Genomic DNA, 17,991 nt, shown 5'->3' with positions numbered 1-17,991 from the left:
GATCTAGATCGAAATGTTTGCAGAAAACCTCTGGAAATAGAATGTAGAGCAAAAGGCTTAGATATTCCTTTTGATGGACTGGGTCAAAATGCAACATGCAATGCAGAAGTTGGACTAATTTGTCGTAATATAGACCAAGGTGTACCTTATTTATGTAACGACTATGAAATACGAGTAAAATGTTGTGTTACAATCAAGTGTGTAACATCATCCCCAACAACAACAACCACAACCACAAGTACAAGTGCAACATCAGAAACACCTACAACAACCACAGAAATAACTTTGACCACACCAACAACCACAACTACAAGTACAACCACAGAAACACCTACAACAACAACAGAAACGGTTACAACTATAACCACAGGAACACCTACAACAGCCACATCCACGGAAACACCTGCGACCACACCAACACCCACCACCACAGAAACAACTACGACCACACCAACAACCACAGCTACTAGTACAACTACAGAAACACTTTCAACTACAACCACAGAAACACCTACAACCACACCCACAACAAGACCTACGACCTCACCAACAACCACAACTACAAGTACAACCACAGAAACACCCACAACAACAAGTACAACCACAGAAACCCCTATAACAACCACAGAAACAGTTACAACTACAACCACACCAACGACCACAACAATAATTACAACCACAGAAACACCTACAACTACACTAACAACACCTACAACAAGATATACAACCACACCAACAACCACAACAACAACTACAAGTACAACCACAGAAACACCCACAACTACTGCAACAATCACAACCACACCCACAACAACACCTATAACCATAATAACACCCCCAAGTACAACAGCAACAACCACAGAACCATCCACAACAACACATTCTGACTGCTATGTTTGTAAGTGGTCTAATTGGACAAACAGCGATAAACCTGACAAAGGCGACCCAAAGGGTGGGGATTACGAACCCATTGATAACATTCCTGATCTAGATCGAAATGTTTGCAGAAAACCTCTGGAAATAGAATGTAGAGCAAAAGGCTTAGATATTCCTTTTGATGGACTGGGTCAAAATGCAACATGCAATGCAGAAGTTGGACTAATTTGTCGTAATATAGACCAAGGTGTACCTTATTTATGTAACGACTATGAAATACGAGTAAAATGTTGTGTTACAATCAATTGTGTAACATCATCCCCAACAACCACAACCACAAGTACAAGTGCAACATCAGAAACACCTACAACAACCACAGAAATAACTTTGACCACACCAACAACCACAACTACAAGTACAACCACAGAAACACCTACAACAACAACAGAAACGGTTACAACTATAACCACAGGAACACCTACAACAGCCACATCCACGGAAACACATGCGACCACACCAACACCCACCACCACAGAAACAACTACGACCACACCAACAACCACAGCTACTAGTACAACTACAGAAACACTTTCAACTACAACCACAGAAACACCTACAACCACACCCACAACAAGACCTACGACCTCACCAACAACCACAACTACAAGTACAACCACAGAAACACCCACAACAACAAGTACAACCACAGAAACCCCTATAACAACCACAGAAACAGTTACAACTACAACCACACCAACGACCACAACAATAATTACAACCACAGAAACACCTACAACTACACTAACAACACCTACAACAAGATATACAACCACACCAACAACCACAACAACAACTACAAGCACAACCACAGAAACACCCACAACTACTGCAACAATCACAACCACACCCACAACAACACCTATAACCATAATAACACCCCCAAGTACAACAGCAACAACCACAGAACCATCCACAACAACACATTCTGACTGCTATGTTTGTAAGTGGTCTAATTGGACAAACAGCGATAAACCTGACAAAGGCGACCCAAAGGGTGGGGATTACGAACCCATTGATAACATTCCTGATCTAGATCGAAATGTTTGCAGAAAACCTCTGGAAATAGAATGTAGAGCAAAAGGCTTAGATATTCCTTTTGATGGACTGGGTCAAAATGCAACATGCAATGCAGAAGTTGGACTAATTTGTCGTAATATAGACCAAGGTGTACCTTATTTATGTAACGACTATGAAATACGAGTAAAATGTTGTGTTACAATCAATTGTGTAACATCATCCCCAACAACCACAACCACAAGTACAAGTGCAACATCAGAAACACCTACAACAACCACAGAAATAACTTTGACCACACCAACAACCACAACTACAAGTACAACCACAGAAACACCTACAACAACAACAGAAACGGTTACAACTATAACCACAGGAACACCTACAACAGCCACATCCATGGAAACACATGCGACCACACCAACACCCACCACCACAGAAACAACTACGACCACACCAACAACCACAGCTACTAGTACAACTACAGAAACACTTTCAACTACAACCACAGAAACACCTACAACCACACCCACAACAAGACCTACGACCTCACCAACAACCACAACTACAAGTACAACCACAGAAACACCCACAACAACAAGTACAACCACAGAAACCCCTATAACAACCACAGAAACAGTTACAACTACAACCACACCAACGACCACAACAATAATTACAACCACAGAAACACCTACAACTACACTAACAACACCTACAACAAGATATACAACCACACCAACAACCACAACAACAACTACAAGCACAACCACAGAAACACCCACAACTACTGCAACAATCACAACCACACCCACAACAACACCTATAACCATAATAACACCCCCAAGTACAACAGCAACAACCACAGAACCATCCACAACAACACATTCTGACTGCTATGTTTGTAAGTGGTCTAATTGGACAAACAGCGATAAACCTGACAAAGGCGACCCAAAGGGTGGGGATTACGAACCCATTGATAACATTCCTGATCTAGATCGAAATGTTTGCAGAAAACCTCTGGAAATAGAATGTAGAGCAAAAGGCTTAGATATTCCTTTTGATGGACTGGGTCAAAATGCAACATGCAATGCAGAAGTTGGACTAATTTGTCGTAATATAGACCAAGGTGTACCTTATTTATGTAACGACTATGAAATACGAGTAAAATGTTGTGTTACAATCAATTGTGTAACATCATCCCCAACAACCACAACCACAAGTACAAGTGCAACAACAGAAACACCTACAACAACCACAGAAACAACTATAACAACACCAACAACTACAACTACAAGTACAGCCACAGAAACAACTTTGACCACACCAACAACCACAACTACAAGTACAACCACAGAAACACTTTCAACTACAACCACAGAAACACCCACAACAACAAGTACAACCACAGAAACACCTACAACAATCACAGAAACACCCACCTCCACAGAAACAACTACAACCACACCAACAACCACAACTACAAGTACAACCACAGAAACACTTTCAACTACAACCACAGAAACACCCACAACAACAATTACAACCACAGAAACACCTACAACCACACTCACAACAAGACCTACGACCTCATCAACAACCACAACAACAACTACAAGTACAACCACAGAAACACCCACAACAACAAGTACAACCACAGAAACCCCTATAACAACCACAGAAACAGTTACAACTACAACCACACCAACAACCACAACAATAATTACATCCACAGAAACACCTATAACAACAACAGAAACGGTTACAACTATAACCACAGGAACACCTACAACAGCCACAACCACAGAAACACCTACAACCAGAATCACAACTACAAGTACAACCACAGAAACACCTACAACAACCACAGAAACAACCACACCCCCAACAGCAACAACCACAGAAACAACCACAACCACTGAAACAACAACCTTAGAAGTTGTAACTAATTCACTGGATACAAAAACAACAGCAAAAACTGGATCCCAGGAGGAGATTTCAACAACCACAGAAACACAAACAACAACTACAGAAACAACCACAGGAACACCAATAACACCTACAACCGTGGAAAAACCTACATCAACTACAACAACAGAAACACCTACTACCACACCAACAACCACAACTACAACAACACCTACAACCACAACCACAGCTACTAGTACAACAACCACAGAAACAGTTACAACTACCACAGAAACACCCACCACCACAGAAACAACTACGACCACACCAACAACCACAGCTACTAGTACAACTACAGAAGCACTTTCAACTACAACCACAGAAACACCTACAACCACACCCACAACAAGACCTACGACCTCACCAACAACCACAACTACAAGTACAACCACAGAAACACCCACAACAACAAGTACAACCACAGAAACCCCTATAACAACCACAGAAACAGTTACAACTACAACCACACCAACGACCACAACAATAATTACAACCACAGAAACACCTACAACTACACTAACAACAACACCTACAACAAGATATACGACTACACCAACAACCACAACAACAACTACAAGTACAACCACAGAAACACCCACAACTACTGCAACAATCACAACCACACCCACAACAACACCTATAACCATAATAACACCCCCAAGTACAACAGCAACAACCACAGAACCATCCACAACAACACATGCTGACTGCTATGTTTGTAAGTGGTCTAACTGGACAAACAGCGATAAACCTGACAAAGGCGACCCAAAGGGTGGGGATTATGAACCCATTGATAACATTCCTGATCTAGATCGAAATGTTTGCAGAAAACCTCTGGAAATAGAATGTAGAGCAAAAGGCTTAGATATTCCTTTTGATGGACTGGGTCAAAATGCAACATGCAATGCAGAAGTTGGACTCATTTGTCGTAATATAGACCAAGGTGTACCTTATTTATGTAACGACTATGAAATACGAGTAAAATGTTGTGTTACAATCAAGTGTGTAACATCATCCCCAACAACAACAACCACAACCACAAGTACAAGTGCAACATCAGAAACACCTACAACAACCACAGAAATAACTTTGACCACACCAACAACCACAACTACAAGTACAACCACAGAAACACCTACAACAACAACAGAAACGGTTACAACTATAACCACAGGAACACCTACAACAGCCACATCCACGGAAACACCTGCGACCACACCAACACCCACCACCACAGAAACAACTACGACCACACCAACAACCACAGCTACTAGTACAACTACAGAAACACTTTCAACTACAACCACAGAAACACCTACAACCACACCCACAACAAGACCTACGACCTCACCAACAACCACAACTACAAGTACAACCACAGAAACACCCACAACAACAAGTACAACCACAGAAACACCTACAACAACAACAGAAACGGTTACAACTATAACCACAGGAACACCTACAACAGCCACATCCACGGAAACACCTGCGACCACACCAACACCCACCACCACAGAAACAACTACGACCACACCAACAATCACAACTACAAGTACAACCACAGAAACCCCTATAACAACCACAGAAACAGTTACAACTACAACCACACCAACAACCACAACAATAATTACAACTACAGAAACACCTATAACAACAACAGAAACAACTATAACCACAGGAACACCTACAACAGCCACAACCACAGAAACACCTGCGACCACACCAACACCCACCACCACAGAAACAACTACGACCAGACCAACAACCACAACTCCAAGTACAACCACAGAAACACTTTCAACTACAACCACAGAAACACCCACAACAATAATTACAACCACAGAAACACCTACAACCACACTAACAACCACACCCACAACAAGACCTACGACCACACCAACAACCACAACAACAACTACAAGTACAACCACAGAAACACCCATAACAAGTACAACCACAGAAACCCCTATAACAACCACAGAAACAGTTACAACTACAACCACACCAACGACCACAACAATAATTACAACCACAGAAACACCTACAACTACACTAACAACACCTACAACAAGATATACAACCACACCAACAACCACAACAACAACTACAAGTACAACCACAGAAACACCCACAACTACTGCAACAATCACAACCACACCCACAACAAGACTTACGACCACACCAACAACAACTACAAGTACAACCACAGAAACACCCATAACAAGTACAACCACAGAAACCCTTACAACAACCACAGAAACAGTTACAACTACAACCACACCAACAACCACAACAATAATTACAACCACAGAAACACTTACAACCACACCTACAACAAGACCTACGACCACACCAACAACCACGACAGCTACAAGTAGAACCACAGAAAGAATTACAGCTACAACCACAGAAACAACCACAGAAACACCCACAACAACAGCCACAACCACAGAAACACCCACAACAACATCAACTACAACCACTGAAACAGCTACAACAACTATAACCACAGAAACACCAAAAACAACCACAGAAACACCATCAACTTCAACCACAGAAACAACAATTATAACCATGGAAACACCTATAGCAACTACACCCACAGAAACACCCACAACACCGCCACCCCCTGAAGACTGTTCTTATCTCGAGCCACCTAGAAAGGTATTTTAAGTTGTGAAGTTATATAAACATGTACTTCATACTTGCATATTTTGAATATATATTTTTGCTTAAACATGACATTATGAAGTAATGTTGATTGCACAATATAATTGCTATAGAACAATGACACCATCTGCATAGAACTGGGTGGCATTCCAGTTTCATCACCATCACTGGTTTCACGTTCTACTACACCATAGATTTTGCAAGATCGTCATTAATGTAATGTCTTAGCATAACAGAAAGCTGGAAGCAGCGATGAATGGGCCCTTGCAGTCCACGCACGTCGGGGCATGCTTCAGTTGGGGTGTGCTGCATAGACATATTCAGGGCAACACCCGCTACATGTTTGAGCAATTTGGAGTAGATGGCAAATTGTTTGTGGAGGTTATAATGACTTAATGGTTTTATGATGAAGCATCAAAATGGACTGCACCACCACGGCCACCAGGTGTGACACAGGTGAAAGCTTTTGATAACTTTTGGCCACAGATGCTACTTGCTAAAATTTGGGTCCTCATACTCTAATTCACTAGCAAGGACCACACCGTCACCACACCTAGTGGTCATCAGCCAAAATTTTGCACAGAGCCTTGGGGGCTCATGGGGAAGTAGTCACCTGAGTTTCATGTCATTCGGACAGACCAATGTTGAGATAAGCAAGAAGTTGTTATTTAATAACTTGAGCATTGAAATATTAAAATTCTTTTTTTCTTTTTTTTCTCTTTTTCTTAGGTTTGCAACATTTAGCGAATTTGCAGAAATTAACGGAGGAAATGGGCCTATATGATGAGATTCAGCACAATTCAGTGAATGCGTGGATATAAGGTTTTTGAACGTGCAGCAAAGTATGTGAGTTATAAGGCAAAACGCACTTTCCTTGATTATAGCAATACCTACTGGTGGAAATTGAGAACGACAATAGATTATGACATTTTTCGGCAGGTGTGACATATATTCAAAGTTTGGTGAGTTTTGGATTATGCTGAGGCAGTGAAAAATGCAATAATTTGGAACAAAATCATCACTACAAAAACAACAGGGTCCTCTCAGGTTGAGACCTGCTCGGGCCCTAAATATGGTTGCAATTACATGAACCTAAAGGGCTTAACACCTACTCATAGAACAAAAGTTACATAAAGCAACCTTCATCTACTGCCACTATAAGAGGAAATGAAAACCCAATGCAAAACTCACCAAACCTTGAACGTACACCTGCCGCAAAATTTCATAATCTTTTGTCATCCTCGATTTCCACCACTAGGTGGGGCTTTAATCAAGGAAAGTGCATTTTGGCTTATAACTCAATATACTTTGTTGCATTTTGGCTTATAACTTACATGTACTTTGTCACGCATTCAAAAACCTTATATCCACGCGTACAAATTGTTTGAATTGTGCTGAATCTCATCATATAGGCCATATGTGTCAAACTGATCCAGGAAAGGGCCATGTGGCTGCAGGTTTTCATTCCAACCAAGCAAGAACACACCTGATCCAAATCAGGTGTGTTCTTGCTTGGTTGGAATGAAAACCTGCAGCCACATGGCCCTTTACTGGATCAGTTTGATACCACTGATATAGGCCATGCCCATTTCAGCCTTTTTTCTCACAATTTTTAAAAATGAAAGTAAGCTAGCATGGGGCGTGGGAGTTCTGGGAGGGCACGAGCACACATGAACAAGCTCATATAAAATATAAATGCTTATCATTTTGAAATGCAGGCGTATTTTTGTAGATGTGTCACGATTTTTATTTCTTTGCAAATGACGCCTTGATAATGGCAATCGCAAAATCTGACCCGCGCTCACCAGGTGTCCTACCAGATCTGCACCCATGTCAGACACCATATATTTTTCACCCGTTTCATCCAAATTGGTTTCTCCCAAAAAGCCCAGTCTGCTCTGATTCGATACCCAAACTTACGTGTACAAGCACTGAGAAATTTAGTTATTCAAAATATATTCCATGTAATGGGACAGATAAACTTAAAATAACAATGCCGTCATCATGTACTGATTTCTAAGTTTTGCCTTATTTGACCTTGTTACCAGTGTCTAGATTATTAAAGTCTTAGACAGTCTGAAACAAAGCCTTTAATCACTTCTTTGATAAAGGGAAATACATTTTAATGGCTGTTATTCTTATTGATCTTTTGAGTTAAGTACATGTGAAGCAAAGTGCACCCGCACTTATTAGATTTAAATTGTTATTATTTATCATTCAAAATGCCCTCAATGCCAATAATATTATAACAGCCGCTTGTTTGTGTATTTTTGCACCTTCCTTCCCTGGAGAAAGTCTAAACGAGTGTAGGATGACACCGAATTTGCTTCTATCAATAGACCTCCTCTTTAGCAGAATATTGCAACAAATGTCAGTGGTTGTGACTGATAATACCACCTTTGATTAACACTATATTTCATGTTAGCATTGTATCTGTGTAAAATTCTTCACTTGTTTCTGAATCATTTTCAAGATGTGTATATTGTACATGTGTCCAGCTATTGGGCTCAAGCCTTATATTGATTTCACAAATGTATTTGATTCTTGATTTGTGGTTGATAAAAGAACTGCTCTGGCTTTTACAGCATGGTGAAACCTGGAGGGAACACAAGTGTTCCACAAAAAATTGTTCCAATGGAAGCGTAATAACAACACATGTGCCATGTAAAACAGTGACCAGGCCTGTGTGTGAAAATTCGATGCCACCAGTGAGGATTTACGATGAAACAGGCTGTTGTTTCCACTACGAATGCGAATGTAAGTTCACATTAAAGCATTCTGAAAATTCACATTCAGGATATGTTAAAAATGCTGCACATATCAGCTATTGACAATATTTGCAGTATTTCTGAGATGTAACACTTATTGTGATTTCAACTTAATGTTTGCAGGTGTTTGCTCTGGCTGGGGAGATCCTCACTATAGTACATTTGATGGCAAGTATTACAGCTTCCAGGAAAACTGCACATATGTCCTGGTCAAAGAGATCATTCCTCGATACAACATTACGATTCTTATCGACAACGAAAACTGTGATCCTTCTGGAAGTGTGACATGTGCAAAAGCCCTGCTTGTTTTTTACAAAAACTATAATATTACTCTTGTCCTGGAGAGAGCCCCAAAGACCAGGAGCTTGGTAAGTTTTTTAATTTTAAAGACCCCCTCCACACATGTATTAAGGGTTAGGCATAGTATGTAAAATACTCTGACATGGTTTTTGCATTGATTATCTATCTATCTATCTATCTATCTATCTATCTATCTATCTATCTATATATATATATATATATATATATATATATATATATATATATATATGTATATATATATATATAAAGAGAGAGAGAGAGAGAGAGAGAGAGAGAGAGAGAGAGACTTGAGAACATTATTATATAATTATACTGCATCAGTATATTTAGATGATATGCAATGATATCGATGAACAAAACTGTTTCACCTAAACCATGTTCAAATTGTTTAGGTGTACATCAACAACAAGCAGGTAGTCCCAGCCTACTCTAATGATGACCTCCGCATAACAAGTACAGGAATTAAGCTGGTTTTGAGCATCCCAGCAATTGACGCAACTGTGCAGTTAGCAGGATTCTTTTTCAGTGTGCAGTTGCCACTTTCCTCTTTCCACAGCAACACAGAGGGGCAGTGTGGTAAGTTGATCACGAATTTGCTGTTGAAATAGGCATCAAGATTGAATATGAAAATGCCAATGGATGTATCAAATGTGTTAATACATGGGTATTAATATCTATCATGTTTATCTTAACTTTCACAAGGTTATTGTGACAATAACAAGGAAAATGACTGTAGATTACCAAATGGCCAGATTCATCCCTCATGCTCAGGGATGGGACAGTGGCAAGTAAATGTTACTAATAAGCCATATTGTCTGAAGCCGCCTTCTCCAACAAAACCAGTACCAACATCATCACCTCGACCAACTTGCAAAGCCTCTATTTGTGAAATTTTGATCAGCAAGTAAGACTTTACCTAAAAATAAACAAGAATCATGTAGATTAATTCTGGAGTGACACCTGGATTAACTGCCTACTTTCCTTTTATTTCCATTAAGGGTGTTTGAGGAATGCCACAAAGTAATCCCAGTAGGTAACTTTTATGCGGCCTGTCAATATGATGTTTGCCACACATCGCAAGGCATGGGTTGTTCCAGTTTAGAGCTGTATGCTTCAAAATGTTCTGAAGCGTCCATCTGTGTAGCCTGGAGGAATGCTACTAATGGACTGTGTGGTAGGAGGGTTTTTTTCTATAAGTAGAAAGCAAACAGTGTTATCTTATAGATGTCCATATATTTTTTTTTATGTTAAAATACACTTTCTGTTACTGTAGAATATAAGTGTCCAGCAACGAAAGTATACAAGCCTTGTGAGCGAGGTGTTGAACCAACTTGTAATGCAAGGTAATCACTCTGTCCTATGTAGCAATTTTATAAATTACATAATGTCAGCTGCTTGTGATTTTACAAGGCACAGCTTATAGCCATGCTAATTGCTCTGAGACGCTGTACTTAGGCTCAAATGTAACATCAGCATGCTAACATGCTCATGAAGACAATGCAAAAATGGAGTAATGAAGTTATGTTTACTATGATCACCATCATTGGTGTGATAGAATTTACATGTACAAGTACAGTCAAAGCTAATTGCAATTTTGCAGGTATTTTGGTATAGTGATGCTTTGGTTATAAACCAAACTTGGACAAATTAAAATTTTGATTTGATGATAGAACTAGATAAGAAGTAATTACACCACTGTACTAAGAAGTATTGTAATCCATTCAATATTTATTGAGAACGTTCTTTAAAACTGCAAATGTCAACCTAGTGGTGGCAATAGAGGAAAAGTTGGGGGTCACTAGTAATTAAGATTCTTACTCAAGGGACTGTGAAGTTCTGTGCAAAATTTCACAGCAATCAGTTAAGTATATAATACAATACAGTATGTAAATTATGTAAAGATTCTGTTTGTTTTAATCCATTTTCTTCACATTAAGATACAACATACGGCAAGAAAAAGGCAAACAAGATTATACTGGATTCCAGGATGGATGTTATTGCCCAGAAGGGAAGACTTTATTCAGTTCAAATTCTGACATCTGCGTCACCTCCTGTAAGAGATTCTGGTGTGAAGAAAAAGCCTTTTTTATTTTTTGGAATGAATGAATGTACAAGTAAATTGATTGTTTTTATTATTTAAGGTTGCACTGGACCTTCTGGTGAACCTAAAGAGGTAAATGCTCAGAACATGACTAACTATCATAATTTTTCATTGTGTAATTCTTGCTGTAACCACATTAACTCTGTTTCATTAAACAGGTCGGTGACACCTGGCAGAGTGGCTGTAAGCAGTGTGTTTGTGATAAGGTCACTATGAGTGTCCAGTGTGTGCCTCTCACATGTCCCACTCAAGAACCAATAACCTGTAATGAGGAAGGATACATGTTGGTGAACCGCACTGTGGACTGCTGTGAGAGACATCAGTGTGGTGAGTGATTCAAAGTCTGCTGACATAAAAGTTTAACAGGAACTGGTATGATGTTTTTTCACAATTTTGCACACATTTACACAACCGTTTACTCATCATGAGGAGTACTTCTCAGCTCTCCTCATTTGAATACTGGCTCTCCAAAGACAGAAAAAATACACTCATTTGCCACATCATGAGATACACCTACCTAAATCTGGTACAGTCCAATACAACTGCCCTGCCAAAAATCTACTCTTCATGAAGGTTATTTTTTTCACTGTTATTGGAAACTGCTGTTTAACTTCATTGCATTGTACAGAGAGGTGACTTTTATTTAGCTTACCCCCAGTGAGGGCTGGACACATTCATAGAATTTGTCAATAAAGGCACAAAAAACTGCAGCCTCAAAAAAGGATCATACATTTAAACAAAGACCATCACAATTTCACAATATGAACATTCATGAAAGTAGAATTTATGACAGGGTTGTTGCATTAGACTGCATTGATTTCAGATTGGTTTATTTATTTAACTTGCAATTGTGTGCTGTGGAAAGGAAACTTTAGAAATCGGGCTCACAGATTTTGGCAGATGCATTCGTCCACCAGGAGGGTCTAACTTTAAAGTTTCAATGTGTGTGATGAAGAGCAACATTTAGAGTTTAAAGGCACACATAATGTCCATCAGCAGTGCAAATTTGGAGCTATTACCATCACTGTAATCATTATAGATTATACCTGTGACATGCAGCTCATGTTAAATTCTGCATTAAAGGATTCCTAAATCATGAACACATATTATGTGCATGAAAAGAAAAAATGGAAAAAGACATGTGCATTGAAATTACATGGGAGAAATGCTCACATTAGACTTGGAAGAATTACATAGAAGTTGTTCCCCTTGAAAAAAAAAACACATTACTTCACTATAGAGTCAAATGATTGATATGATATTATTTTACCTTTTGTCCAATTTGAAGCAAACAGGATATTTTCAGTTGTTCTTAAAGTTTATATTTTTGTTGTATCAGTGAAATTTAGTATTCCTGTAACTTTTTCGGCGTTTAAATAACTTTTTTATTGTGAGTTATGTGTTTGAAAGTAATAGTGATTCAAGTTAATGTGTCTAACAATATTTGGTATTCTTATGGTATACTCACCAACCTTGGAAATGTGTTTTAACCAACAGAATGTGTTAAGAGCCGCTGTTCTTCACAAAAGTGCAAACTGGGATTTGAGTTGAATATCCACAACTCAAATGACAGCTGCTGCCCAGCCTGTGGTAGGCTTTGCATATATGTTTCAGTTACATTTACTAATAGTATTAGTGAATGTGTACAATGACCTTAAACTAAACTCAGCAAAGCCTTTGATGTGATCATATATGTTTGTTTTTTTTTCATCTAGTACCCAAAGGTGTCTGTGTCTTCGATGAGACTGAGTACAGGGTAATGAGTAATATACTGTTTATATTTTAATTCTGCACTAATTAAAAGTATACTTATGTTAAGTGTTACTAATATTCTGAGATCTTTAAATTAAGTATAGTAGAATATAACATAATTCACTATCCCATGCCTGAGTAACATTAGTTTTGCTGGCGTTCATAAGACACTGGCTCAGACGTTACATTTTACTGTTCACAGCCCGGTAAGGAATTCTCCAAAAACCCATGCGAATCATGCCGCTGTACAGAAACTCAGAACACCACCAGCCAGTTGAACATCATTGAGTGTCGCCAGGAAACGTGTAACAAAACATGTCCAGAGGTACTTAAGATACATATTTGGGAATTCATTCTTAATTGTTGACTGATGATACCATTGCTTTAAAAGATTAATGAAAATACCAACTTTTTTCACATAACTAAGATGTATCTAGTATTGAGTTATACAAATATTTTAGTTTTATTGGCTCAGGTTTGTGTCTCTAAGATTTCTGCCACTATCTGAATACAGTGAATGTGAATGGAACGTTGTCCTCCGTTGACAGTCTCTTCTGAAGATTATCCAAAGTAACAGACATTGTTTCTGGAAAACACTGTAGCTATTGAATTTTTTTAAATGAAAAGAAAATGTGTTTTGATGTATAATCACATCAGTTCAGCTGGTAGCGGAAATCTCAGAGATGGCTACACTAAAGAAAGTGAGAAGTTTTCTTTTTTGATTTGGATGAAATTATCTTTAGGGATGGAACTATTCTGTACGTACTAGTAATTGCTTACTATGTGTGGACTTCCAGTAATTGATCAGAGATGCAGACCACACTGATTTTGGCATTTTTCAGGGCTATGTGTATGAGAACAAACCTGGACAATGTTGTGGCTCATGCAAAAGGACAAGCTGCATTTTGACGCTTCAAGGCTTCACTTCTCCAATAATTATTCAAGTAAGTGCTGTGTAATGGAAACACTTTCATAACCAGCATCTGTAACCTCATAGGAAATGCTGACCAAAAAATGAATAGTCAGTCATATCCACCTAACCCCATGCTGATGGAATGTCAGGTGAAATTTTGTCAAACACAAAACATTCCTGGCAAAACAGTGTTGCAGCATTCTCCTAAACTAATGCGGCAGATATAGATTTGTTTTGAAACAGGAAAAACTAATCTCCCCTCAAAAAATGGCTCCCTATAGCTAGTCTGGTATAGTCTGCAGAGTTCCCAGATTTATTTATTAAAGATATTATTTACACCCTTTCTTAAGCTGAACAGTTCAGTTGTCGCTAAACTAAAAGTGTTAGTGTTGCACCCTGTCAAAAGTAAGTGCATGGGTCTAGGCTTGCTGTACCTCAAGGTTGTATGTAACACATTTTCAAATTCATGTGCAATTTAATGGATTATGCCAGGTGAGCTGCATGAAGCCTTTTTTTGGTCCAGCTTTTTTTTTTTTTTTTTCATTTTGAAACAGGTCCCCAGGTATTTTCCATAGGCATGTGGGTGAAGAGATATGAAGTAAATTTTCATTTTTGGGTGAATTTTCCTCTAAATTGCAGTATCATTCAGAATGGTTTATGTTCCCTAATCAACCTCCTCTACACCTCTAACAGCCTTCTCAGTCTTGGTCTCCACCAAATAACAACTGTACCAAGTATGATTGCCAGAAGGTGAAGGATGAGTTCAGAACCTCTGTAAACCACATAAAATGTCCTGAATTTGATCCAGAAAACTGTGTTCCTGTGAGTATAATCCAGTCTCTTTGTTTATAACTTTGAAAGGATTGTTTTACAACCTATAATCTCAAAACAGTTTAACATTTGTCATGCAATATGAGTCAATGTATATGGTAAGAGAAGTATGATATGATATGATATGATATGATATGATATGATATGATATGATATGATATGATATGATATGATATGATTTCATATATGATATGATATGAAACACACAAATGCATCAGATTTTTTACTTTGTCATCGTTGTTTATCTGCATATATATATCATCTCTATTTTACAGGGAACTGAACAAACTGATGCGAATGGTTGTTGCAAAAGTTGTAAGTATTCCTAGATTAAATTCAGATTACACAATATTTTTCTTTTTATGTTATTACACATACATATAGACCTTCATGGACCCCATCCGCAACCACTGAAATCTTTGTTTATTTAAATGATTTGACTAACATGCAAGCCCTTGGTGTTTGGGGGAAACATGGAGGTAATTTTGTCCCCTTTTGTCAGACCAGCAGCCAACAGAGTGAGGTATTTACAATAATAAAAGACCCAGAAACAGAGCAGGTCGACATGTTTGAGAAGCTGGAGCCAGTGAATGTTTGGCATGTTGAAATTATATACTGATTATTGATAAACTGTTGATCAAGTTTTTGTCAACATTTGATATATCAACTCACTAAATTTCTATCTTCAGAGGCTAAAACTCCACATATTAGATGCTTTGTTTTACTTTGCAACTGCAACAGTAAATGTGCGTGAAATGTAGTTTTTGCAGAAAGATGAAAAAGATGTTCATGTGTCGAACACAGGTACTCCTCGTCATCGCTGTGTAATGAAGAAGAACACCACTGTTCTGAAGACAAAGGACTGCGAGTCAGTTGAGCCAGTGGAGATGACAGCCTGTCAGGGATCCTGTGGACTTTCCTCATCAATGTAAGAGGCCAAGGATGACAAAATAAAAACTTTTTTACTCATTCTAAAACCACCCGCCCAGTTTTCATGTGAAGAGTAATTTTTAAGAAAATGTCTGTTTAATCTGAACGGCAGATGACTGATATTGATCCTGTCTCAATTTACAGGTACGTTATGGAGAGCAACAGATTGATGCATTCATGCACGTGCTGTCAAGTAACAGCCAGCAGTGAGAAGAAGGTGAAGATGAAGTGCTCCGGTGGCAAACTTATGACGCACTACTTTACTTCAGCTGACGAGTGCGGTTGCAAAGAATGTTCTTAAAGCGACATAACAAAGAAAAAAGAGAAGGAAAATGAAACTGGGAAAGGGAAATGGAAAGGGAAAACATGATTAATACACTTTTATAAACTTCAACAATTCCTCTCCACAGTCTATTAGAGAATCATGACTCAGTATGTGAAGATCACCAAAGGCACATCTCACATCTCTCTGTGTATTCAGCAGCCCTGAAATAAAAGCAAAAAGGTTAAAGCTTTTAAACAGCAAAGAGCTTCTTGTCTGAAATTTCCATCACCTCTTTGCACTTGTCAACACTTTCTCATTTGTTGTCAGGGAGGCAGGTCCATAGCAAATATTCGCGTCATTGTCTCTATAAGCTTTGGAGAGGGTTATCCTTTATTCCAATTATATCATGTGGTGTTTTCTTTCAGGGTGTTTTCTCTTCCTTTTTTAATTTAAAGATTGAAGAGATTAAATACACAATGGATTTTTCAGCCAGGAGAAAAGGGATCATATTTTTGGTAAAGGTGAAAGATCTGAATCATAGATTTGATTTTTTAAGGATTGTTGTTTACCATTTCAAACAGCACCATCAACATAAATTATCTAATTAAATGCATGAGTAAAAAAGTGTAAGGAATCTTGAAACTATCATTATCCAGCATGTGGTGTGTCACTCTTCTGCAAATCTTAATAAAACTCTGTTTTTCATGGCAATTTTTGTGTAATTTGTCTGCATGTGTTTACATTATGCATTGTTGGTAGTGAGGAGAATCTCTTCATTTCAGTAAAAATGTATTCTTTTTGCCCACAGGCAGTACACCATTATTTGTCATTTAAAATACATGGAGTCTTAATCTACTTCAAATTATGAATCAGTCTTTGTATTGAACGCACAAATTTCTCTACAATAGGTGAACCATCCATGTTGGTGGCTGTTAACACATTGTTTTGTCTTGGTTGAATTGACAAGGTGCTGCATTACCCTGTAAAGCAAAAATGCCATTGTGCTCAAATTAATTTGAAAAACAACTTTATTTAGAAACATGCAACATGTGAGCCTAAATAAATCATAGCAAATAAGATAAAGCTAGATTTTGGCAAAAGGCCACTCCAAAGGACAGGGCCAGAAGCTCAGATAATAGACTAACCCTAACCCTAACCCTAACCCTAACAGTAATTGGTACAAACTGCCAAATGTTTGCAATAAATTACATCTCCATAAACCATTTGACAACCTGGGCTTTTGGGGGTCTGCAGCCTTAAAGCATTTGTCCACTTTGAGTGGTTGGTAATGAAGCCATGATCCAGTAATGTAAATACAAACTGGTTCAAGAGTATGGACAGAAAATCATGATATCGTATGTCAGTTGTTATGAAAAACAAATGAAAACCTCTTTGGCATCAGTGACTGAGGGTGTAGCAACAGATCCTGTTTGAAAAAGAGCCTGGTCTTTGGCTGTGTGAGGATTCTCTGCAGAAAAAATTCAGTAAACCTGATAATTAGATTTTGGTGTAAGAATAG

General features: G+C 38.5%; 1 protein-coding gene across 1 annotated transcript in view; it reads left to right on the top strand.

The window, feature by feature from the left end:
* Positions 1-17,183, top strand: part of LOC119024168 (mucin-2-like) — a 30,799-nt gene extending 13,616 nt beyond the window's left edge. The window contains exons 33-50 of the mRNA XM_037106686.1: positions 4,152-6,585; positions 9,177-9,348; positions 9,483-9,727; positions 10,073-10,256; positions 10,383-10,584; positions 10,679-10,854; positions 10,954-11,023; positions 11,618-11,733; positions 11,822-11,853; positions 11,940-12,108; positions 13,279-13,371; positions 13,497-13,537; positions 13,736-13,858; positions 14,376-14,477; positions 15,140-15,268; positions 15,553-15,592; positions 16,082-16,205; positions 16,352-17,183. Coding sequence (XP_036962581.1) covers positions 4,152-6,585; positions 9,177-9,348; positions 9,483-9,727; positions 10,073-10,256; positions 10,383-10,584; positions 10,679-10,854; positions 10,954-11,023; positions 11,618-11,733; positions 11,822-11,853; positions 11,940-12,108; positions 13,279-13,371; positions 13,497-13,537; positions 13,736-13,858; positions 14,376-14,477; positions 15,140-15,268; positions 15,553-15,592; positions 16,082-16,205; positions 16,352-16,508 — 4,609 coding nt within the window. The 3' untranslated portion in view covers positions 16,509-17,183. The remainder of the gene's footprint in view (positions 1-4,151; positions 6,586-9,176; positions 9,349-9,482; positions 9,728-10,072; positions 10,257-10,382; positions 10,585-10,678; positions 10,855-10,953; positions 11,024-11,617; positions 11,734-11,821; positions 11,854-11,939; positions 12,109-13,278; positions 13,372-13,496; positions 13,538-13,735; positions 13,859-14,375; positions 14,478-15,139; positions 15,269-15,552; positions 15,593-16,081; positions 16,206-16,351) is intronic.
* Positions 17,184-17,991: the final 808 nt, after the last annotated feature.

This window comes from Acanthopagrus latus, chromosome 8 (genome assembly GCF_904848185.1).
Source record: "Acanthopagrus latus isolate v.2019 chromosome 8, fAcaLat1.1, whole genome shotgun sequence".
NCBI lineage: Eukaryota > Metazoa > Chordata > Actinopteri > Spariformes > Sparidae > Acanthopagrus > Acanthopagrus latus.
Note: the sequence above shows the minus strand (reverse complement) of the source record. Positions and strands in the feature narration are given on the sequence as shown.